The sequence below is a fragment of the Mchenga conophoros genome, linkage group LG22, assembly GCF_057382185.1.
Source record: "Mchenga conophoros isolate Kocher_MC1m ecotype Shallow Benthic linkage group LG22, M_conophoros_male_GT1.1, whole genome shotgun sequence".
NCBI lineage: Eukaryota > Metazoa > Chordata > Actinopteri > Cichliformes > Cichlidae > Mchenga > Mchenga conophoros.
In genome coordinates, this window is record NC_140546.1 from 9,057,676 (window position 1) to 9,082,613 (window position 24,938).

Consider the following 24,938-nt stretch of genomic DNA (forward strand, 5'->3'; position numbering starts at 1 on the left):
GCAGAAGACTTCCTTCACCCCAGCCAAATGTTCCACTGGGGGACGCTGAGTCGTTCCAAAGCCAGCTGAGAGATATAATCTCTTCAGCATCCAGGAGGCGTCCTGATCAGATACCTGAACAACCTCTATTACTTGTATATTTCTTTATTAATTGGTGCAAAAGCATTTCCTGAGCAAAGCAACCTGAATGTCCCCATGCTGCTGACGTTGCTTATATTTTATGTTTTGTATAAAGCTTCATTTTGATTGAAAATGACACACTACATCCATTTTCTAAACTTCTTATCCAACCATGACATCAGGGGGCTGCGCTGCACCCTAATCCCAGCTGACACAGGGAAAGAGGCAGCAAACACCTAATCCGTGACAAAGGCAGGGCTAAATACAGACAATCATTCATGCTCACATCCACACACCTTGCAGTCAGCTTTGAAATGTCCAACCAATCTCACGTCAGGATCCAGCTGACCAGGAACGTTCAAACTAAGAACCTTTGATGTGCAGCAACTGTGCTTTGCTCCTGTCAGTTTTAATGTTACATCAGAGTGCATTTTTCAGCAGTTTTCCCCTTGTAGCACTAACGCTACAAACCAGACACATATATTTAAAGATTACTTAAAACTGTGGTTATCCAAACTCAGCCTTCATTGACTCACAAAAAAGGCAAAAGGAAGAACTCGGACAGAACCAGGAAAAGGCAGAAGAGAGACAGTAACACTGTCGTCTCTTATGCAGCAGGTTTTTCATAGAAACTCAGAAGATTTTTCTCAGAGCATGACGTCCCAGCACATTTCAGACCCAGCAACACCCTCAGACAAAAATAAACAAAGCAGGTAGTGTGTGCAATGCAGTGAGGAGTGCTCGGACCTTTACACAGGAAGAACCAAACAACCACTCCACAGACACATGGCACAATTACATGGGTCACATCTTGACCCATGTAAGCGTAATAGCTCACAGGATGTTGGGAGGCAATGCCTCACAAACGACCCTGTGATGGCAATGACCCATGAAGCTTCTGAAGACCTCTCTGTATAGTTTCCCTCCTTCATGAAAGCAGGTAAAGTTGTGCCTGAAAGCCCCACTCTGCTTTTATAGAGTTCAATCAGCAAAATTCTGCCTCTTCACCATCTCCTGGAAGCTTCCCTTGAGTGTTGCTCAAAGGCAGAAAGATAAAGTATTACATTTATCAACTCACCTGCGACCCGAACCACTGCCCTCTCTGCTGGGTCCAACACTGAATCTTGGCTCTTCCTCTTCTTCCTCTCATGCTTAGACAGGTTCCATGGCAAAGTGTCTCCCGGTGGGCCCACAAGTCCTGATGTACACGGGGATAACGACCCCCCTGAACGCTCGCTACGGAATGACGGCTCGCTGACGCAGGAGCGCTCACTCAGAGTATCATCATCCGAAGACTCCATCTCTGCTTAGGGCTGCAAGGAGGAGAAGGAAGGAGAGGAAGGATGGTAGGAGGAAAAAGGGATGTGGGAAGGGTGGGAAGAGAAAAGAGGTCAGAAAAGAAGGACAACGTGGAAACACTCGATAATTTATTGCTTGCTTAAAGTGTGATCACGCAGGGGTCATGAATGATGCAAAGTTGTAACATAACAACAGTAGTAATGTAGCAAGACGGATGAGAGAAATGAGGAAGGAGAATGAACTGGGTTAAACTAATCATTGTGTCCAGATGATAGCTTCAGTGTTCAGGAAGCTGCAGATGTGCAGCGACAGCTGGATGGAAGCGAAACAGCGGCTCAGAGAAGAAGACGACACACATCGCACTGGAAATGTCTGAGGCTTGCTCGAATAAACAAAACATGAAAGATGTAACTTTGAGACACAGATGAAATTTCATCCTTAGCTTCAGTTGATCAGAACGCATAAAGCGGACCGCTTGCTTTACCCTCTTAAATCGCTATTTATGTGCTCGGACCGACACATAAATAATGCACAGACTGCTTCTGCAACACGGAGGCGCGGTGGTTTGAACTGTGCCTCACAGCAAGAAGGCTCTGTGTTCAAACCTTGTGATTAGCTGATGCTTTTCTATGTGTTTACATGTTCTCCCTGTGCCTGCATGGGTTTCAGCACTCTGGCTTCCTCTCAGAGGCCAAAGATGGCATCATGTGACATTAACTGTCTAAACTGGCCATAGATGTAGTTATCCAATCACAGTCCTAACACTGTTGACCTGTACATCACCTCTCGGATGGATGCTTCTAAAATAGATGTGGTCCATGTTCCTACATTACTGAAAAAGCTTCTTATTTTGTACATTTTGTGGATTTCTTTACCCCACATGACATTTTTTGCAACATCTATTATTTAAAAAAAAAACATCTTTCAAGCTTTTTAAAAACACAATTTTCTTCGAAGTTGTGGGTGCACTGACAAATTGCTCAAATGGGAACTCATTCCAAACTGTTATTTATTTATATTTTTCCTCTATCTTAGTGTGCTCTTTAGACATCCAGATAGATGTCTGCGTTTTCCTAATTACAGTGGAACTCAATGACACTCGCTTCGTGGTGCTCAAACTTTTGATAAACTCCACAGTAATATTTCTTTCCAAAAATCACAACCAGATTGCACAAACAAGTCTGCAAGCTTGTCGTGAGCAGACTCACACTGTTTCCCTTTGGCTGAATTAGACTGCCAGCTACATCACAGCGCTGAAGCATCTATCCGTGATGAGGGGGGTCATGCTCCTGACAGCGTAAACACTGACGCTGTCCTCCCTCAGCTGAGCTGTAAGGTTACAGCTACATTTACAGCCCCCGGACAAACACAAAGATCATGCAAACTTTTAAGGCATAAAAAGAGATAGAAGCTGGTGTAACTGCTCCAGTTTGGACACACACCAGTTTTTATAGATATATGGAAGATTCCAGGTGTGATGGAAGAAAGTAATCTCTGAGCTGAGGTGGGGGGATGGGAAACAGTTCAGCAGGCTGAGCAGAGGCTGTGATGAAAAAGGAGCAGCGAGATGAGATTTTAAAGTCTGAGTAGCGTTTCTATTTTTAAAGAAGAGTCAATATGCAGGAAGACAGAAGAGAGTTTTTCCCTTTGTCTTCGTCTCGCTTTCACTCCTTATACCTTCTCACGTTTCTACACTTCTATCTGTTGCTCATCTCCACTCTTTAACCTACCTCTCTAAAGCGAATTAGGGGCTGCAGGCGTCACACACACAAGAAGGAAGTGTGTGTGTGTGTTTGTAGGACTCTGGAGACCCGATGAACTGATCCGTCCATCTCAGGATCAATACATCAATAACTCTAAACTCAGCACCTCTATTCTGAGAGAATGAATTGCCTTATATCAGCTCTTATATTTCAGCTCCACAGGGAGTCCCAGCAGTTCTGTGCTGAGGTTTAAAAACGGGGGACAATAATATCAAATGCAGCTGAATGCATGAGAGAGCAGCAGGATGCTAGCTTGTTATTGTGAAAAAGTACATAAAAGTACAGGTGTTACTAACAGCACTAACAGCTGCTTTGTTCTAATCAAATGAGTCTGTGGCCTGTGCATAAAAGCAGAACCCTGAAACTGAAAGCAGCTAAATGGAATTCAGCCTTGATTAACGTCATCATTTATGACATTTCCTCCCCATTTAAATCAGTGCAGTGGGTAAAATATGCAGACTTTGACCTCAGCAGTAACTATAAAGTGGACTCAGCACAAAGTATAAATTATGGCAGAGCTGTTGTATTTGAATGCACAAATAAATTATGTTTTTCTTGTTTATGTCAGTGTTTGTTTTAAACAAGAGTAGAATAAGTTATAATCTTTAAATAATTAGAGATGACATATTACTTTTATTTCCTCGTTTTCAAAAGCCCGCCAACTTCACTAGACGGGGATACTGTTTGTTCTACAGTTCATCCACCGACAGTTAGAGCTAAAAGCGAACACTGCGACCTCTGAGAAATTCTCCTCAGCAAACAATCGGCTTAACCCTCAAAGTGTTGCAGATTGTCGCTGAATAACTTCTGCTGGCTGCCAAAGACTTCGTCACAGTAGATCTGTGTTTACCCCCTCCATGCTGTAGCAGACTACACTGTGGAATGACCTGAGAGGTGGTCACAGAGTGGGAATGATTCACTGCACGACGTGTGAGTCCAACACAACGGCTGAGATTTCCATCTGCTCCGCTGCTGCCAAAAATCCTCCTCCTCCTCCTCCACCTCCGCTGACTGGCCTCTGGCTAAACCGCTGGCAAAACCCCACTTCCTGAATCCCTCCGTCTCCCCAGCAACGGCGCGAGGAAGAGGTTAAATGCCTTCCCAGAATTCTCAGCGACCTCACTGGTGTATAGCTGTGTGTGTAAGTCTGGTTCCCTGCTGCTTTCTGACAGTGAGTCAGTGCCACTGCAACAAGCGGTTTTATAAATAGAGCCAGAACTGAGGCTTCAAAGCCGCACCGTGTCATTACAGCTCCGTGAAGACAGAATGAGAACTTTGAAGAAAAAGAAACTACCAGGAGGAGAAACGCGAGCAAGAGCGAGCTCACTCCTTCTGTGATGAGACCCTCACCAAGGCGTTTTTACTCACAGACACAGCTTTCCTCAATAAGACCATCAAACAAAAGCACACACACAGTTTGGTGAATTCCAGCCATTACACTTTAAAATATACACTGAAAAGGGGCCATCACAGGTTAATTTGAGCCCTAGTTTCTCAAAAGTGCTTAACTTAATCATTGCTTTCTGACACACCAACTGTTTAATCTTTGCTTCATGTCTACAGAAGAATTACCACCTTTCGGGTGTGCACCTTAACCAACCAGTGAAGTTACAGGTTGCCTCTCTTCCTGTTCACACTTACATATCTATTTATATGGAAGATTTTGAAGGAATTTAATTGGTGGCCAGAAAAGATTTGAGTCACCAATTTAATATCTGACCAAACATGCTCACACTTGGCTCTTCTTAATAAAAGTCAGAGTTTTATGTCGTATTATTTCGTCATGGTAAAGATAACTATTGAACTTTTAGAAATAAATATCACTTCAGATTTTTTCCAGTGAGACATTTGTGTACAGTCTGTTAGAATTATTGGAGAAATGTGTGATTTATGGTTAAATATTGAGGTTTTTTTGTAAAGTGACAGTGACCTTTAACCTCCGCTCACCAAATTCTAATCAGTACCTTCAGTCCAAGGTACTCAGGTGATGTGCTGCCATGATTGTTGCTGTCATTAATCACTGGTCTATGAGTCGTCACTCCATGAGAAACACAGGTCAGTGATGAGTCCCTGCCACTGCACTCAGCTCTGGGTAATCTGCTCCAAAGCCCTGCAGGAACATCCATTCCTCTGCATTTCTGCCTCTGTGCCCTTGGGCCTTTCCTCCTTCCTATTAAACTTATTATATCCTATTAATTATGACTTAAAAAAGCAAATGACCAGCAACATGCAATCCAAACACAGAGAGGCCAGCGGGTTCAAACCCAGAACCTTCTTGGTGTTTGGCACTAACCAACACATGACTGTGGTTCATAAAAACTAACCCTGTTCCTCTTGATTTGATTTTAGACTTTCAGTTAAACATTTTTAGACAATCAACATAAAAATGTGCCCCAGATTGAAACTATTTGTTAGATGATTTTTGTTATTAATTTCACAAATCTACTAACTGATAGATCTAAGAGGTATCACGCGACTCTGAAATGACCCACAAATGTTCTTCGAGCCTGAATAAATGTCTTTAAATTATTTGCCTGGTTTAACAAAAGTCAAAAACATCCCATTTACAAAAGGGAGAAAAGCACTGAAAGGTTAAACAACACTGCTGTTGCTTAGGTTTTCTATCAAACAATAATATTGTAATACAGGCGTATTTGTATATATAGGACATATATACACGCAGAGCTTTTGGCCTCTTCCTGTGACAGACTGTAGCAGTTCAATCAAACCAAACAAAGGTACTGGATGGTTGACTGGCCTGATTTATAACTCGCAGCCAGGATTTACATGGACACGGTCTGTTCCCACAGCTTAGTCTCAGCAGCGTGTGTGTGTCTGAATGTGTGTGTGTGTGTGCTGCAGGAAACAAAAGTAACATAAAACAGAGAGAGACTGTGACAGAGATGTAGAGTGAGAAAGAGCGACGAGGGAAGACAGGAAAAGAGATTTGAGGAGCGAGAGAAATCCAGACATTTGCAGACTAACGGTCGTAACTGCCGGTGAAACTCTAGTCTCTTCAGGGCAGCATTCCAGCATGGTAACAGCCACTGATGAGAGTTTCACTGACATTCATGCTCATTGGACAAAAACAATCCCTGACACACACCATAACATGAAGCCACCAAACAAGAAAACACAACTGATTAACATGTGACTCATTGTGTACATCCTGCAAAATCTGGGAACCTGCATGCTCCCAACTAACCCAGTAAAACCTGAAACAACCCCCCAAAATAGACTGAGATATGAAGTCTGACAAAGAAACTACAAACTGTAGTTGATTGAAACTAAGTTATTACCTTAACCTGACCTTTTTTTGTGTTCTATATATTCTAAATATTAAGTGATTCACAACGTCACAATCTTCGCAGGAGTGGATGTCCCACCAAATTCCCCCTGAGGTCAGACCATGCAATGCTCAGAGAAACTGTAAAAAACTAAGAGCTACATCTCAGACTCTACAGGCTTCAGTTAGCATGTTAAAGTTAATGACAGTCCAATTAGTGAAAAAATTAACAAATAAAATATGTTAATTTTTTAGAATCAAGAATCAAAGTACAGCAATGACGCAGTGAAAGTACAGACCTTAGCCAGAAATGCTGTGGTGGGACCTTATGAGAGCTATGCATAAAAGAGTGTGAAGAAAACGAAGAAAGTTTAGCAAGTTTAGCTCAACAATATGAAATACTGACAGAGGCACACAGGATACTGCTACTAAAGCTGCTGAATTATGAGATAAGCTTAGTTTTTCCTGTAGCTGTACATGTCTTATACTGTGGTTTAATATAGTCACATTTATACAAACTACATTTTTCTATTTCCTTTTTATAAGGGTGCACTGATTAGCTTTATTCAGTAATGCAAGTAGCTTTAGCAAATGCTAGCTTACCCACTGTTTCTATTTCTGATGATTAAAATTAAATACATTGAATTTATTATTTGGTTGACTGACCTGATTTATGTGGTGCTGCTAAATCCAGTCAAAGGGGGGGGGGGGGGGGGGAATCCCAGATAAACATAGGCAACTTAAAAGCTAAAAGCTAACTAGTCTAGCTTATTGAGAAAAAAAGGACCTGCTATATTTTATGCTTTTAGTTTTAAGGTTTTCCAGTTTAAGTTGGCTTAAATCCCTTTAGATCATACTTACATTTATTAGATTACAGATAAACAATATAGGTTTGGAAATATATGTATATAAAAAACGAGTCAGCAATCAGTGATTAGCTTAGCATAAGGAAAAAAGGCTAACATTACTAACTGTAAAACTTCAATTTAATTCATTTTTCTTTTGCTTTTAAAAAAATATATTGCATAAAAAGATGATACTTGCTCCCATGTCTGTATTTAACATATAAAGGTTGACAAGATTATTGTTTGTTTTTGTTTCTTTGTGTATAAATTAGATAAATTACATATTAAGTAAGAAAGATCAGCATGTCACTGAGCTGAAGGGTACAACCCTGTGTCCAAAAAGCTGAGATTCTGTGTAAAATGCAAATAAAACCTGATGTAATGATCTAAAAATCAGTAAAGCTCCTGGAAACAAAACAAAGATAATATATCATATGCTGGAAATAAGATTTATTGTTAAAAAAAAAACCTGCTTAAAGTTTATGTTTGTTTAAAAAAAAAAGGCTAGCAAAGGGGCATGTTTACATCTGTGTTGCATCACCGTCTCACTGTGAGAATCTGGGAAATAAGGAGAGCCATATCTATAGTTTCCAAAGCAAAACCTTTTCCCATTTTGTCTTATATAGGATGTAGCATTTCAACACTTCCACGCTTCTAAAGGACATATTTGAATAAGATAAGTCAGAAAAAATGGAGAAAGGTAGGACAATGTAAGTGATGCAACTTCTTTCCCTCCCATGCATAAATGTAATAAGCATATCTAAAGCGTGTTCCTTACGTCAGTTATTAAAAGTGTAAATAGTCAGTGTAATATAAGAATGAATGAGAAATGCCTCCCTTTAAACTGCAGCTGCCAGCTATGATGAGTAACACACCAACGACTGACTGACTGGATAAATGAATGGCTAGACTGAGCTCCCCCACACGTGCACACACAGACATACATTAATACACATGCAGACACTCACACGAAAGTATGCATGCATAAATACACAAATGGGACTGGACTGCCAACAAAGCTGCTTGGCATGAGTGTACTGGAGTCCATCAACATGAGAGTGAAAAAAAAGGACAGCTAAACAAAAGAAAGAAAAGTATGTGCATAGATGAGCAAGGATGACACAAGAAACAGGATCTCTTATTTGAATGACCTGATCGTTTGTCATCGTATGCCTGTCTTGTATACGCTCGTCAATATTTACTGCTCCAGGATGTGGCGATAAGCAATGTTAGTGTGTCTGGCTTTGTTCCACCTTTATTCACTCATGGTAAAAATGCTCTCTGCAGACCAGAAAGCTGCAGGGAGAAGAAAATCAACACAGAGAGTCTTGGCCAGACAGACAGGCAGACAGACAGAAGGGTGGAGGTGCCAGTCGTGAATTTCACAAAGAGCAGAGGGACGATTTCAGCACCATGAAAACAATGCTGAATGACTAAATGGATAAGTCACTTTGTTCCCAAACAAGTCCCAGGATAAAAATATCACACTGGCAACAAGCTAGTGAACAGGATGGAAAATATAGTTGATAAAATGCTGGATGTTTACCCTCGGAAGCTGACGGAGACTAAAGTAAAGCTAAAATGTGAATGAAGTTCATTCATCAGGTGGACACCACACTCCAAATGAATGATAACATGCCCACTGGTTCTCAAATGGGGGTAATCCTAGCCTGATAACAGCCAGAACCACTTGAAGAGGAAGGATTTAAAGCTCTGAAATGAGGCAAGGATCATACTATATGCTTGGAAAGTCTTCATTTTTCCTCACCATCAGGCTTTTTAAAATAAAGAAGATAGGTTATAATCAGCCAAAAAGTGACTTGTGTCCACACCAAAGCCATAACCTGTAATGAAGCAAATGAGGCACGGTGGAAACTACATGTTTGGTATAAAAAAAAAAGAAAAAAAAAAGGAGAGATGAGTAAAAATCCAAACATCCGCTGGCTCCCAGTGTCTCAGATGTTCAGATTTTGCTGCTTTTATTGTTTTAGTTTTTTAGTTTATCAAAATGAGCAGTTTAGATATATTTATATATTCCAGCATGGATTAATTAGTCTTTTGTTTTTATTTTATTTCATTATAAATTGAGCATCTCTTGGCTTTCAACTGCTGGACGTACAAAAACAGGAAACCTGGAGGTGTCACCTTGAGCTCTAGGCGCCTATAATGTCCACTTTTCACTTGTTTATGACAGTAAGCAACAACAGCTTCCACTGCTGTTAGTCTAAATTGGATGATCTGATTGAAATAAACCAGACATTCCACAATTCATTGCAAATTAAATAACAACCACGTCTCCCACTATAACAGTCCTGTCTTCTATCCCCATCCTCACAGACATGTTGGTGCTTTCCTGCACTGTAACGTGCAGTAGTAAGGAGGTGTGTCGTGGCAGTGCAGAGGAAAAAATGGAAGAAACCAATTTAAAACGACCATTTAAATGGAAATGAAGGTTTGAGAGTGTTAGGAGTGTAGTAGTCTGAAAGCTGAATGTCCAGCATAAGGCTAGAGGGAGATGTATATTTGACCATCTGGTGCTGAACGGCAGGAGGGGACTCCTGCTTGAATCCTGTTTTTCCCTCCCTCTGGCTGCACCTTGCACATTATATCCAGTATTTTCCAGACAGATAGACAGCCTGCAGTTATGGAGCCCACTGGGATTCATGCAGCAGGTAGAGATGGAGGTGCTGCTGGTGATGATGGGGTGTCTCTGGATATAATTGGCTGCAGGGATGCACGGATCAATAATGGCAGCCTCTCACGGGGCGTGTTGGTGCACATATAACAGAGATATAGCTGCAGCTGGTGTTTCGTGTCACCAGCGTTGCACGCTTGCCTCGCTCTCTCTCTGTCTGTCTTTCCCTTTGATTGTGAGGAGGGAATGTGTTTGCATGAATGGACATCAGACATGGAGCCCAAACGCTGTGTGCGCGCACTGAAAGGCTGGAAAGCAGGGAGCTCTTTGTCCAACACACGGCCACTGCCTGGATGGATAACACCAACTAATTACATTTATCCATTTGTGGTTGGCACTGTTGACTAAATGCTGCTTCCATACTGCTGCTGCTGAGTGTCTCATTAGGAGAAACAGCCACGGCAGCCTTCTCACGACCCAGAAACCCCCTCTATATCTCTCTCAGTGTGAATGTCCGCTGGTTATTTCCAGCCCAGCCCTTCAGCACACAAATCATGAGCAGTGTGCTAAGAAACAGGGCGGATGTATGAGATTACTAAAACTTGCAGTGCATCTCCTGGAAATCACGCCAATAAACGCAGAGCTAATGAGCAACACGTTGAGTCTGGGGGAAAAAAACAACAACTCCATCCATATATTATAACCAGTGCACAAGTTATGATTGGTCTGCAGTTCTTATTGAACATGTCTGTAAATTTCTTTTAAAGTGAGTAACAGCGATCCGTTTTGAGCTAATAAGCATCAGTGTTTTGTCCCTGTAAACACTCCATAACAGCAGCGGGCCTGACAGCTCGTGAAAACACATGATCACGATGGTTTGAACGCGCACGAGAGTGTGAAGCACAGACAAGAGCTGCCTGCCTGCATGAGCTCCGGAGCGCTTACCTTCCCCGGGGCAGCAGCGGTCCTGGAATCCGAGCACAGCGCGAGGGAGGCCGGGGATGCTGCCGCCGCTGCTCCCTCTCCTCCTGGGGGTAGATGGGTGGATGGAAGCTTGGATGTTTTCTGGCTTTGTATTCAAGGTTTTTTGCTCCAAAACCGAACCGACACGCAGCCGGTGGGATGAGGCTGGAGAGAACAGCGGGCAACGTGATCCTGAATGGTAATGGCTGTCCTATTCCTCCTCCTTTCCCCCCTCTCTCAGTCTCTGCTTCTCTCTCTCTCTCTGCTCCTCTCGCCTTCAGCAACCCCCCACCAGCCCTCCTCTCCCGGTCCGCTTTCACACACACACAACCTCTCTTTTCTGTTAAATAGGCAGTTTTCACGGCCTCGATACTTAACCCATGACTACTGAGTGTGTAAGTGTCGCGGAAATTGAGATTTCGGGTGTACTCCTGCGTCATCTGTGGCTCAGCAGCACCGCCAAACCTGGACCGAGACGCGCGCGCACACACACACACACACGCACACACACGCACACACACACACACACACACACACACACACACACACACACACTTTCTCTTAAATCTCTTAGAGAATAGGGAAACCACAGGCGTTCACAGTGGTGCATTTGCTCCATTCACATATTTCGGGATTATGTAAAAGAAGCAGCGCTTGATCTGGTCCGCGCTTTTACGCCACATGCGATCGTATTAATCTGGGATTTTATAATCCCTCCATACTACCATCGCCACCCCTCCTCTCCCTTCTCCAAACAGCTGGAGGAAGGCAGGGAGTATCTTAAAAAGCAATTGATTACAGCTGGAGGAAGGGAGCGCAGTGGAAAGCATTGGGAGAGTTTGGGGTGCCGCTCCCAGTCTTCTGGGAGGAGATCCTTCACAGTCTGAGCTGACGCTGGAGTCCCGCATTACTCATTTGGAGAAAACTGGACTCCTGGAACAGACCGGACTTCACCGCTCTGTATCTAAACATATATAATTTAATTAAATAAAAGGGAAAAAAAAGGATTATATGAAGGTATCTCTAATATGAAACCACAGAAGATCAACACAGATTCATGCAGTTATCACTTTGGCCCCATGTGGCATTTTCATGTCTTTTAGCTCACTGATTTGGGGTTGCCAATCACTATCATGCTCCAGTTTGCCTCCAGAAAAACACAAAAAGGCTCCAGGAAAAGGCCTCTAAAACAAATTAGTCTTCACCTGATTTAAATGTCACCATCCTCCCTTTCAAGATCATCTTCTCATGCAGCTCTCGATCATGTTAAACACTGCTTCTCTTTTTAAATTGCTCTGTGGAACTTTTTACCGCTCTGGTCTGGGATCTGTTTCAATCTTCTCTTTTCACTAAACTGACCGTCAGGTTGCATGTGATGATAAAAGCTAAAGTCTGAAGTGGGGTGATATATGCGGGTTTCATTAAGGAGCGTACTGACCAACCTGTAGTGGTAATGTTCAGTGCAGTGAGTAAAAATGATGTTTTTTAAGGTATCAGTGTATTTGGCGCTCAGGCTGATAAGACGTTGGTTTAAATCAGTACCACTGTAATACCTGGATGTATGGCAGGTTGGGTTGTCCAGCCACTGCTGCAGGATAATCCCAGTTTTCACCCTCCCTCCGTCACAGCTGATCAGCCCGGTCACAGAAGGAGAAGCACAGCTGGATTATCTGCACTGCTGCCAGTTTCACCAAACAGCGCATGAACCACCAGCTACACAAAGTGTAAAGTTCACTGATCTCAAGATTCTTTCACTTGCAGTTAATTATTGACCAATGCTGAACTGATCATCGTTACATTGTGTAAAACGTTGTTCACAGCTGGAATGTTGTGATAATGGGAAGCATAAATCATTTCTGGAAATCTTTTGCAGCGCAGGCGGGATTATCTTTAATTTCCAGTTTAATAAAGCCAATCTGGATTTGAACTGGAAAACAGTGGGACCAGCTGCTTTCAGAGTGTGTGACTCAGTCCTCATGGAAAAAAATTCACCCACACGTGAGGACAAACAGTCAAAACCTCAGAGGAGGTTGGTGAGACTTTAACACTCTGGGGACTTAGCTGAAACAAAAAGATAGAGGGATACAGAAGGTATCAAGCAATCATTGTGACGAGTCACATTTCTTTCTGTTGCAAAAAAAAATCTACCATGTTTGACCTTCAAATGACCTTAAAAACAAGACCTGATGTCAGGAATATAGGCAGATCACTGGTAAACTAAACTCACTCAGCTTTGGTATACAAATCTGAGAATCAGTGTGTGAAAAAACATACAAATATAGGATAAACTCATCTCCATGTCATGAACCATGAACCCCCCCACCATTAATTTTGCAGAGGATCTGACCTCTGTGTCCTCACTGGTGGCTACAGGGATGCATATAATTAAATCTCACGGTGGAGTCTGCATGTATAAAAGAACCAGAGGACGAATAAACAAAGAATTACCATAAATGCAGCCATGAAACTCGAGTGGGTTGAAGAAGAAGTGCCTGGGTGTAAAATCTGAGGAACCTGAGTGTTTTATCTGTGCTCCTGCTCCATCTTGTGGTGGCTCATGAAGCCTCCTAACCCCATCAGCCTGATTTAAAGGCTGCTTATTGACTCAAGGATGTCAGGGAGCATCCATTCAGATCTATCTCTCATCAGGGTGGTTGAGCTGTCCCTCGGGAGCACTCACTCACTGATCCACAGTACACTTTACTAAAATTAGGTCAGTGGGTTAAGAAAATAGACTTCACTTTAACTTGCACTTATATTAAGACACCGCAGAGCAGACTGCTGACTACAACAACTGGAAGGGCAGTAAATCATTTCATAGAAGTCAATAAAGCAGCTGTGGTGAGGATATTAAATTCAACAACTGTTGGTTTACTCACTGCATCACTCACAGGCCTGACTTTTAATGCAAACATTAAATTCTGATTTAACCAATATTCAGCTCAACATTAGGGTTTAAGGGCTAAACACACAGAGCACTTTGGAAAATTACAATAACAAAAGATGAAGGGTAGACCAGCTGTTATACGTGCACATTTCAAACCATTAAGTCTGACAGCTTCCTGGAGGTTTTTGAGGAAGCTCAACTGGGAGCAAACCCAGAAGTCATTGAAGAGATCATATACCTCCTCTACGTAGCCAAACCGCAAACACAGAACTGCATGTGCTATGTAACTTTTACAATAATAAAAACTGTGCTGCATTCAAATGTTTTAGGAGCATTTAGTGTTGTTTCATTAATCTTAACCAGCTCGCAATGTGTTTTTAATAGACACTTTGCTTGTGTGAGTTTTGCAAAGGAGATATTCCATATAGTAATAATAGATGCTCTGTCTATTAGTGTAAAATAGAAATACTTAGTACCTCAAATTCTAGTCTTTTTTGTTTGCTGTTGTTTTGTTTGTATTTGAATATCTTGCTAAAATCAAGAAAATGCACAACAATGTCAGTTTACTGGACTGTTTTTTTCTTATTACAAAGTACTGAGTTTGTACATTTTTTGTGAGCCTGTAAATAGAACCAATAAATTTAAAACTGCAAATGAATTAAGATGAGAAATAAGATGAATCCATCTCCTCAAACACCCTTATATATAGTGTAAATTTCAGAATACTATAAGGAAGATAACAGGAAATGAGAAGGTGACGACAGTGGGTGATAACATTTATTTGCAAACTTGTACAGGTGAACAGGAAATAAGAGATATCTGATTGGCTATACACAAGAACAGAACTGCGGACAGCTGGATGTTCCTTCATGGAGTCTGTTCAGCCTTGCCTGTGTGGTGGCTCGGCGGCGTGTATTTCCCCTCCTTAATCAGCTTGTCGCGCTGCTGACGGATGGCATACAGCCTTTCGTGCTGCAGGGAAGATGGGGAGAAGAGAGAGATATATAACAGGAATTCAAAAATAAAGGGTGTTCTGCATCACCTTTCAGTTCAAAGTAAAAAAAATTTGTTCTTCTGCCACCATCTTTTACTCCTTGCAACATGCGTCACTGTTAAACACCACAAGCTTTAGCTCCATTGGCTCTACAGTCCCAACCACGGTTCTGTAAAAGCAGCATCTTCCTGTCCACATGCACTCAGCAGAGATGCAGGGATTCCTCTGAGTGATGTTCTAACATCTCAAACGGCCTGTTTTAATGAATGCTGATGTTAAAATTTGGCATGAAGATGCCGCACAGTTAATCTTTAAAACATGTCCTCAGTGGAAGCAAATCTGACGTGAAACCTTGAGGCCGAAGTGGACATGCATCTTGAATCAGCACTTCATCCCGCTCCATCGTGTTTTCAAATGATGACACACGGCTAACAAGCAAAGAGCGAGAGTCTGAACTTTGTGCTGCTGCTGCACTTCCACCCAGAGCTGCCAGTCTGTCCTCTGCTGACTCCTCCACTCTGTCAGATAGGCTGACTTCAGTTCAACTACATTACTTTGCAGATTTGAAATGGACGCTAGTTTTTCTTTCACTTTTTAAATAGTTTTCTTATTATTCAAACTCTGCATGACAATCAAGTCATTTAATGCCACAAAGGTTAACAGAGATGCCAACATGTCAAATACTCAGGCAAAATAGGCTGGTTTGTTGAATTAAGTAAGTAAGTAGAACTTTATTTACATAGCACCTTTCTAGATAAAAGATCACAAAGTGCTTCACACAAGGATAACAAAGTATAAAACAAAACAGACAACAGTTAACAAAATGCAATTCTAAAAAGATGTGTTTTAGTTGTTTTTTTGAAAGAAGCTACTGAGTCCACAGATCTTATGCTCAGTGGGAGAGAGCTCCACAGCCTGGGAGCCACAGTGGCAAAAGCTCTGTCTCCCTTCACTCTCCACTTTGTATGGTGAATGATAAGTAGACCCTGGTCACATGACCTAAGAGACCTGCTAGGAACATAAGTCTGTAGAAGTTCAATGATGTAGGAAGGTGCTTGACCATGAAGAGCTCTATAAGTCAGTACCAGAATCTTGAAGTGGACCCTGAATTCGATGGGGAGCCAATGCAGCTGTATTAAAAACGGTGTCACATGTGAGTACTTCGATGTTTCGGTCAGAAGTCTTGCTGAAGCATTTTGAACAATCTGCAGACGCTGCAGGGAGTTTTTATTTAAACATGTAAACAGTGAATTACAGCAGTCCAGTCTTGATGAAATGAAAGCATGAATGACAATCTCCTGTCTTTGCTCCTACGCAGAGATTTATATTAATATTCCAAAAGGAGTCAAAATGAGGACAAATAATGAGAAAGCAGATGGCCACGTCACTGCAAGCATAATTGACTAACAGCACATTGATTTTTTCCCCCCCAATATAAAGATACAGTGGGGCAAAAAAGTATTTAGTCAGCCACCGATTGTGCAAGTTCCCCCACTTAAAATGATGACAGAGGTCAGTAATTTGCACCAGAGGTACACTTCAACTGTGAGAGACAGAATGTGAAAAAAAAAATCCATGAATTCACATGGTAGGATTTGTAAAGAATTTATTCGTAAATCAGGGTGGAAAATAAGCATTTGGTCACCTCAAACAAGGAAAATCTCTGGCTCTCACAGACCTGTAACGTCTTCTGTAAGAAGCTTTTCTGTCCCCCACTCGTTACCTGTATGAATGGCACCTGTTTGAACTCATCATCTGTATAAAAGACACCTGTCCACAGCCTCAAACAGTCAGACTCCAAACTCCGCCATGGCCAAGACCAAAGAGCTTTCGAAGGACACCAGGAAAAGTATTGTAGACCTGCACCAGACTGGGAAGAGTGAATCTACAATAGGCAAGCAGCTTGGTGTGAAAAAAATCAACTGTGGGAGCAATCATCAGAAAATGGAAGACATACAAGACCACTGATAATCTCCCTCGATCTGGGGCTCCACGCAAGATCTCATCCCGTGGGGTCAAAATGATCATGAGAACGGTGAGCAAAGATCCCAGAACCACACGGGGGGACCTGGTGAATGACCTGCAGAGAGCTGGGACCAAAGTAACAAAGGTCACCATCAGTAACACACTACAACGGCAGGGAATCGAATCCCGCAGTGCCAGACGTGTTCCGCTGCTGAAGCCAGTGCATGTCCAGGCCCGTCTGAAGTTTGCCAGAGAGCACATGGATGATACAGCAGAGGATTGGGAGAATGTCATGTGGTCAGATGAAACCAAAGTAGAACTTTTTGGTATAAACTCAACTCGTCGTGTTTGGAGGAAGAAGAATACTGAGTTGCATCCCAAGAACACCATACCTACTGTGAAGCATGGGGGTGGAAACATCATGCTATGGGGCTGTTTTTCTGCCAAGGGGACAGGACGACTGATCCGTGTTAAGGACAGAATGAATGGGGCCATGTATCGTGAGATTTTGAGCCAAAACCTCCTTCCATCAGTGAGAACTTTGAAGATGAAACGAGGCTGGGTCTTCCAACATGACAATGATCCAAAACACACCGCCCGGGCAACAAAGGAGTGGCTCCGTAAGAAGCATTTGAAAGTCCTGGAGTGGCCTAGCCAGTCTCCAGACCTCAACCCCATAGAAAATCTGTGGCGGGAGTTGAAAGTCCGTGTTGCTCGGCGACAGCCCCAAAACATCACTGCTCTCGAGAGGATCTGCATGGAGGAATGGGCCAAAATACCAGCTACTGTGTGTGCAAACCTGGTAAAGACCTATAGTAAACGTTTGACCTCTGTTATTGCCAACAAAGGTTATGTTACAAAGTATTGAGTTTTATTTTTGTTATTGACCAAATACTTATTTTCCACCCTGATTTACGAATAAATTCTTTACAAATCCTACCATGTGAATTCATGGATTTTTTTTTCACATTCTGTCTCTCACAGTTGAAGTGTACCTCTGGTGCAAATTACTGACCTCTGTCATCATTTTAGGTGGGGGAACTTGCACAATCGGTGGCTGACTAAATACTTTTTTGCCCCACTGTAAACTGTAGTGAAAGTGCTCTGTCCAACAACACATGGGCTGTCATGCCAAGTGTGGTGTGGAGGAGGTGAGATTCGGGTGATGTGTTAATTTTTAACAGTTTGAGAGAAGATTCATCCTCTTAATGGAACTAGATATAACTTACGGTTCTAGCTTATTACAACTATCCTCTATAATTAGATTACTTTAGTATCTAATCGTTATTTCTGATAATGCAGCAGCCGTTAATTAAACCAGTGCAATTTGCACAGAAGCAGTCGAGTATGAGGAGTCAGATTACCGTCTTCTGCCTGTGCATGCACTCATAGAAGTCCTCAAACTCCAGCTGGCACTCCTTCTTGGCACGGGTCTGCCCGATGCCATGAGAACATTCGATCCACTCCTTCTCGAAGGCGTGGCAGCGTGCCGCCCGCTTGTTGGGCTGCTCTCCGCTCTGCAGCAGCAGCCAGCGGTCCAAGTTGATACCGAGCCGCGACTGCAGATCCACGAACGGCATGATGCTGAACGAGGAGAGGCACAGGACCGAGAGAGATTAAAGTGAGGCAGGACAGGGCAAATATTATGCTTTTAATTTAAAATGAAACTTAACAAATTAAAACTGGAATTTGTAAGCTGGTCTAACTGAACTCTAGACATATCAGTAACTGTAATCACTGAATAACTTATATCAGTATAAGTATACAGGTATTTGGATCTACGGTATTTTATATCTATAAAGGCAGAAGTAAGGATTTTAATAAAAACTAAGCACTCATGAGTTTTTAAATATAGCAAGCAAAAAAAAGCAAAAACTCAAAGTGATACAATAAAAAACGAGTTCAACTAAATCAACCTAAATTCTGCCCAAATCAGGGGGTTGTGATTTAGTGGTATTAGTGATGAAACTTACAATTACATTTCAAATGTAAGAATAAACTATAGTAAATAACAAGCTCCTGTAAAGTCTTTTTTATATACTTTTGGACATCATCCCCCTTCTCTTCAACTTCTCTCAGCCAAACTATTAAAAAAATATATATATACAGAAAAATGAATAAATTAAAGGAGAAATTAAAAAACAAAAAATTTAAATCCCAAAATTTTGTATGTTTGATTCTTTTGGCCACAGTTATCTTTAAAAATCTGCTACTATGACAGCACTACCCAGTTTAAAGGAGGACAGTAATTTAAGTATTTTATTTCTATATCAACAACAAAATAAAAAGCTGGCTATTTAACTTTTAGTGTTTCATTATCTTTCAGCTGTTGGATCATCTGTCTCTCTCTCATACAAGCCCTCTACATGTCCTCCTTTTACTACATTCGAGCTCCGTCTTCAGACAGCATATCCCCTCTCTCTTCTCTGCACATGCCCAAACCATCTCAGCCTTGCTTCTCTAACTTTGTCTCCAAACTGCTCGAACTGATCTGTCCCTCTGATATACTCATTTCTAATCTTCAACTCGACCACCTGTCTTTTTGATTAACCAACCATCGTCCAGTCACAGCAGGTCTCACTACATCTTGCAAACTTTCCTCTTCACTCTTTCTATCACAAATCAACCCCCGACACTCGTCTTCACCCACTCCACCCTGCCCACCTTAAAAATATAAATGCTCAGACTCACTGCCTACACTACAAGCAGACTAATCATCCTCACATCTCCACAGAGCCATGGAAAAAATCTGGACTCTTAGTAAACGCCAAACTGTCTGCTAACAGCTAACCGTAGACAGCCCGTCGTAAACATTACAGGAAAAACACATAAAGACGAAAATATTCGTATCTGTAATTAAAGTTAACAAATGTATGAAGTAGTTATGGCTGTTGAAATGAATCCGTTACATTACGATAATATAACCCGCTGCTGAAATCACCCTTCAATGACAGCCACCCATGCTAATCACGGACCGCATTTATTTCACAGTATTTGCTCACTGACGCAATTTTCAAACTTCATTTAAAATCTGCGGTGTAGCAAACACGTCCACAGCCTGTTTACGTGTCGCTATTTCCCGTTAAATGTTTGTATTTACCGTGTTTTCTTCAAGGCGTTTTAACCTTCCTCCGATTCTGCACGCCCCGCTTTACGGCTGCTGAACAAAAACACTGCCGTAAAGTGACCGACTGGGGTGGAAACACATCTGCCCTTCTTTTGCACCACCGCCATCTGCTGGTGTGGCCTCAAAAGTACAGTTACATTTTATTTAGCAATTTAACAAAGCTGTGTTGAAGCAGCACCAAAGTTTAGCGATTTTCAGAAAAAATTCGATGATTTTGATAATGTGTAATATTAAAGTATAATAAGATATAATAATCCTAATGCAATGTTGCTTTTAAGAGAACTATAGAGAAGATTATGAGGAGTTGCACTGTTTTTCTGTGGCTGTAGATAAAGCATATGATAGGGTTACAAGAGAGAATGAAGCTGCATGAGGAAGTAAGGAGTGGCAGAGAAGTATGCGAGGCTGGTGCAGGATGTGAATGAGGACAGTGAGACAGTGGTCAGATAAGCGGTAAGAGTAACAGATGAGTTCAAGGTGGGGGTGAGATTTTGGTTTGCAGTGGTGAGGGACAGGCTGACAGATGAGATCAGGCAGGAGGCTCCGTGGACTGAGAGTAGGGAGCAGGTAGAAGAAAGCCTGGAGAGGTGGAGGCATGCTCTGGAGAGAAGAAGAAGAGTGAAAGCCATTAGAAGCAAGACAGCATACGTGTCTGTGAATGAGAGGAAGACAGATATAACAGGAGATGCAGGGAGAATGAGTAGATGCTGGATAACAGTATTTTTTAGTTTTTCTACATAATAAAGAAATGTGGTAAATGAAAGAAATGTGTCAGCACAGCCCTTAAGGCTTAAATTGTAAGAAATAAATGCATAAAATGACAGAAATAGTTATGGGGGCTCATTGCCCAGATTGCACTTTAATTATAATTATAGTTTCTGGTAATTCACAGAAGATTTCCTTGTTTTTGAAACTTTGGACTCATTGTGGAAAAACAGAACTTTTTATAGCCGATAATGATCTGTTACTTAATTACTTTAGTGTAGTAGGAATGGCCGTGGGTTACGTCTCCTTATAAACAGGAAAAGCTGTAAAACTTCAAATAAAGGCTGAAATCTATGCCCTCCTTTACATTTTTCAAAGCCGTCCAGTGGGTCAGATTGGAGTCTTTGCCGGGCCGAGTCTGGCCCCCGGGCCTTATATTTGACATCCTCGATGTACGATTTGGACAATATAAAGGCAGGATGGGGAGCTCGAGCCAGAGCTGAAGATGGTGAAATTATAGTTGGCTTGATCAGAATGGACAGGATTAGATACAAGTATATCAGAGACAAAATTAGAGAGTCAAGTGCATTTGAATAGCAGCACCTGGGTGCTTATCTTAGTCCCATGGTAGTAGCAAACATGAGCTTATTAATGTATAAAGTAAATAATGACAGGGTATATTATGTCATGTGTTGCTTGTTTGAAGTTGTATTTATTGATTTTAAGACCTGCTGAGGATCAGATTATATTTTACTATGTCTGATATGTAAATCTTGCCACAAAACGTCTTTAGTGATTTCACGTCTGACACATTTTTAAAATAAGTTAATTTGCTCTAATTGATTCTAATTCATAACAGATCAACAACAAGTCGCTGCATTGGTGCAACATCAGTTTGTGTTTATTTATTTTGTCCCCAAAGGTCCACAAGTTGTCTTTCACAGTCCTGCGTGTCGATCCCCACACAATTTCGGGGCTTTTAACAGTGACAGGAAATACACAAACAGTATAATAACACTTAAATATTGCTATCTATAAATGCTAACCTTTTCAAATAAGATCAGGACCACCTATATCCATCCTTTAACACTCATTCAGACTCTTTCAGGAAGTTGGGGTTTCCATCCGTGGTACATTCATGTGGTTTCTTACAGGCAGGCAGGCAGAAACTAGTGATAAGTGTAGACCAAACAAAGCACTGCCAAATCACATAAGCAGCTAAATCCATAAAGCTACTCTGAGATGAAAAGGCTCCCGGGTTGATTCCTCACAGGTTCAAGGAAAAACCTGGTGGGGAAACCTTTTTTTTTCTTTTTTTTCTTTTTTAAGAAAACAGAAGCACAGAGGTGATACAAAGCTAAGAAACAAGTCAAGCTATGATTAAGAAAAGCTTATCGGCATCAGTATTTAAAGTGTTTGGCTCCAAAAGTCACAATGACTTGTATGAATGATTAGAACAACATAAATTACAGAATATTAAAAAAAAGAAACTAAAAAACTACAGTATTTTCATCACAAAATTGATTAAAAACACCTTAAATGTCATTGAAGTTAAAAATACTGAATGACAAATAAGACAATGAATAGATTTTTTTATGTTTTGGAGCCAAACTCTTCTTTAGTTACATCCAACATAAAAGGCCCTCTGGTAGGTGATTTATTTTGGTTGTACCACAGACTGAAGTAAACTCACTTTATCGCAACAGATCATGAATAGCAAAAAAGAAGATAAATACAATAATTCAGATAAAGTGCACAAGTGCTCGTTCAAAGAAATCAAATAAAATAAAAGTGGGACACACATATACATTCATCGGGAGTTCATTCACACAGACGCACAACACACAACGTTCAAGTGGGCCAGACAGCCAGTTAACACGTCAGAAACCAAAACCTCCCAAACGGGTGTGGGCTGTTGTGTTGGTCAGCGAGTGTCGATAAGGCAGGCAGACAGCCAATTGTAAAACACTAACTTGGTCATGTGACATACCTCAGACCCGACAGAGTTCTGACAACGACAGGAGAACGCCTTTTCAAGTGTCTGAAGTGAAGGTGAAGTCTTACCGATTAATAAAGTTATTTAATCATTTTTAGGTAAAAAAAAGTTCATATTATTTTGTGCTAGCTTTGACACTGTAGCGTTCTGCTGTTAGCTAGCTGCTAGCAGACTGTTAGCTGGATTTGCGTCGCTGCATTAGCATGTGTAACCTTAGAGACAACTTATCTTTGAATAGGCAGCCTGGAGGCAACTGTATCGCTTTCTGCATTAATGTAGCTTATAAATAAATGTAACTGAAAAAAAATGAAACCAGCAGGACTTTTTGGTTTTTCCATTTTTCCGATACATTCCTGCCTATAAAAAAAAAAAAAAAAAGCTTCACAGAGCTTTATTCATGAAATGCTCAATGCTTTAGTGCTGATGTGTGGAAAGCAGACAAACCTTCACTCTGGGTTGTCTTTTTTTCTGCCCGTGCTTTTCACAGTCCTTCCAGGATCTGTCATGTCATTGTCAGAACTCTGTCGTTTACTTCTGTAACAGTGACCCTTTTTTAAAAATCTCTATGTCCATTCCCCTCCTCCTCCTCCTCCTCTGTGCAGTGAAAGCGAGATTCAAGTGCAGCTTCATCCTCCAAAGTAAACTTTAACTTTCACAAGTGTTACAGAAACTTGCTGCCCTTTTACGACCGTCCACACAAGGAATGGCTCATGCAGACTCATGCACACTGCAAATAATACAATTTCAAGGTCGTCCGAATATAAATAGAGGAAAAATGTCAAAATAAAGCCACAATAACTGAGTACAAAGTCCACATTCATTCACACGTTTTTAAAAACACCCTCCTCATCCTCGGCAAGCATCCTCGGCAAGCATCCTCTGCTTTCCCAGCAATCACCATCTCTCTGCTGTGCTTGGTGACGTTTCACCGTATTTCATAATTTCAGTTTTCGTGGAAAATTTGTACCTCTTGTGTTTTTTTTTCTTGCTCTCTCTCTTTTCTTTTTTCTTTTTTTTGCTTAAGTAGCCAAGGCATTTTGCACCAAGGAGTAAACATAAATCATCATCTTATAAATCTCAGAGGTAGAACCCTGACAATTTGCTCAGAGAGTAGATTGGCAGGTAGAAAGAGAAGACAGACCAACGTAAACAGATGCTGTCTGTGTTTAAGACGGTGTCTGTGAGTCGCAAAAGCAGCAAACGAGAGATGACACGAGGAAAAAAAAAGCTGTTACAAGTTTAAATGTAAATGTTCGGGGTTGTTTCTGTGCAATCCTGAGAGCTGCTTTTCTCTCAGACGTAGAGGATGACGTTGCTGTCTGCAGGACAGTGAAGGCCTTCGGCGGAGGGGTTCACAGCTCGGCACGAGGGGGGCTGGGGCTGCTGGCCGGCCGCCGGGTGACAGCTTTTCGGGTGAGGAGAGTCACAGTCGTCCGACGTCAGCTCTGCGATGTCGTCTGACTGAGTGTCTGACATCTCCAGGTCGCTGCGGATGCTCTCCGGCTGAGCCAGGGTGACGTCTCTGAGCCCCTCCCTGATTGACGTTCCCGGTGACAGCCCCAGTGCCGAGCCAGACAACGCCCCGCCCCTTCTGGAGCTGCAGTCCTGAGGCTCCTCCCCTCCTGAGGCGGTCGCCATGGCAGCACAGCCCGGATGCGGGGTTAAGTCCTCTTCGCTGGTCAGGCAGAGATGGCTGGGTTTGGTCTCAATGTCCACCTGGATCTCCAGGTTGGTGCACTCCCTGCAGAGTCACATGATTTAAAACACGTCAGTTGGTGTGAAAGAAGAAATATCAGATAAGACAACATCTACTGCACAGATTCAGCTCAAATAGGAAGCTAGTGGTAGGGTTCACCTGTAGATTGTAAATAAGATGGAAGTAGCCTCTGAAAAATGAAGCCCCTTTATGGATGTATGGTGAACCTGAAGTTCTTTAAACAGCCAGCAGGGGGCATCTAATCAGTTTCTTAAAAATGTGAGAAATTAGCTGCGCCTATCAGTTGATTTATGAGCTTGGTAAAAAAAATTTTATGAATACATCTCACCTGGTAAATTAAATCAAAATATGATTGAAACAGATGATAAAGTAGGGTATGCACTAGGAAAGAAAAGTGTTGCTCAATAACAATGAGGTTAAAAAAAGTTTTATTCTTTTCTGCCTTAAGATGAAAGACAATTTTGCAAATAACTTGCTGTAATTTTCCATGTTTTAGAGGCAAAATCCGTCAGGTTACATCACCAGCTACACAAAAACGCCCGCACATAAATGCAAAGCTCAATTTCACAGAACCTGCATGCATGGGTTGTTAAAGAGAAAGATTAGAAACAAAAGGAACACCGTTGACTCTCTTTA

General features: G+C 41.7%; 3 protein-coding genes across 5 annotated transcripts in view; all 3 read right to left on the bottom strand.

Moving 5' to 3' along the window:
• macf1a (microtubule actin crosslinking factor 1a) overlaps window positions 1-11,340 on the bottom strand; it is a 231,165-nt gene extending 219,825 nt beyond the window's left edge. For all 3 annotated transcript variants that reach the window (XM_085263536.1, XM_085263533.1, XM_085263535.1), the window contains exons 1-2: window positions 10,894-11,340; window positions 1,199-1,433 (exon numbers count right to left, since the gene is read on the bottom strand). In XM_085263536.1, the coding sequence (XP_085119662.1) occupies window positions 1,199-1,421 (223 nt within the window). In that variant the 5' untranslated portion in view covers window positions 1,422-1,433; window positions 10,894-11,340. The remainder of the gene's footprint in view (window positions 1-1,198; window positions 1,434-10,893) is intronic.
• Window positions 11,341-14,561: 3,221 nt separating this feature from the next.
• Window positions 14,562-19,967, bottom strand: ndufs5 (NADH:ubiquinone oxidoreductase subunit S5). Its single transcript, XM_085262912.1, has 3 exons — window positions 19,858-19,967; window positions 18,122-18,341; window positions 14,562-14,770 (listed from the first exon to the last, which is right to left on the bottom strand). Exons 2-3 carry the CDS (start codon window positions 18,335-18,337, stop codon window positions 14,666-14,668), a joined length of 321 nt encoding a protein of 106 aa, XP_085119038.1. The 5' UTR covers window positions 18,338-18,341; window positions 19,858-19,967; the 3' UTR covers window positions 14,562-14,665.
• Window positions 19,968-21,468: 1,501 nt separating this feature from the next.
• Window positions 21,469-24,938, bottom strand: part of rnf19b (ring finger protein 19B) — a 41,947-nt gene continuing 38,477 nt past the window's right edge. Inside the window, exon 10 of the mRNA XM_085262017.1 lies at window positions 21,469-24,326. Within this exon, the coding sequence (XP_085118143.1) occupies window positions 23,879-24,326 (448 nt within the window). The 3' untranslated portion in view covers window positions 21,469-23,878. The remainder of the gene's footprint in view (window positions 24,327-24,938) is intronic.

Excerpts from the sequence above, each read along its gene's own strand:
- ndufs5 (XM_085262912.1), bottom strand. The coding sequence starts at position 18,337 with ATGCCGTTCGTGGATCTGCAGTCGCGGCTCGGTATCAACTTGGACCGC. Across the intron at positions 14,771-18,121 it reads GCATGCACAGGCAGAAGACG|CACGAAAGGCTGTATGCCAT; the intron begins GTAATCTGACTC and ends TCTTCCCTGCAG.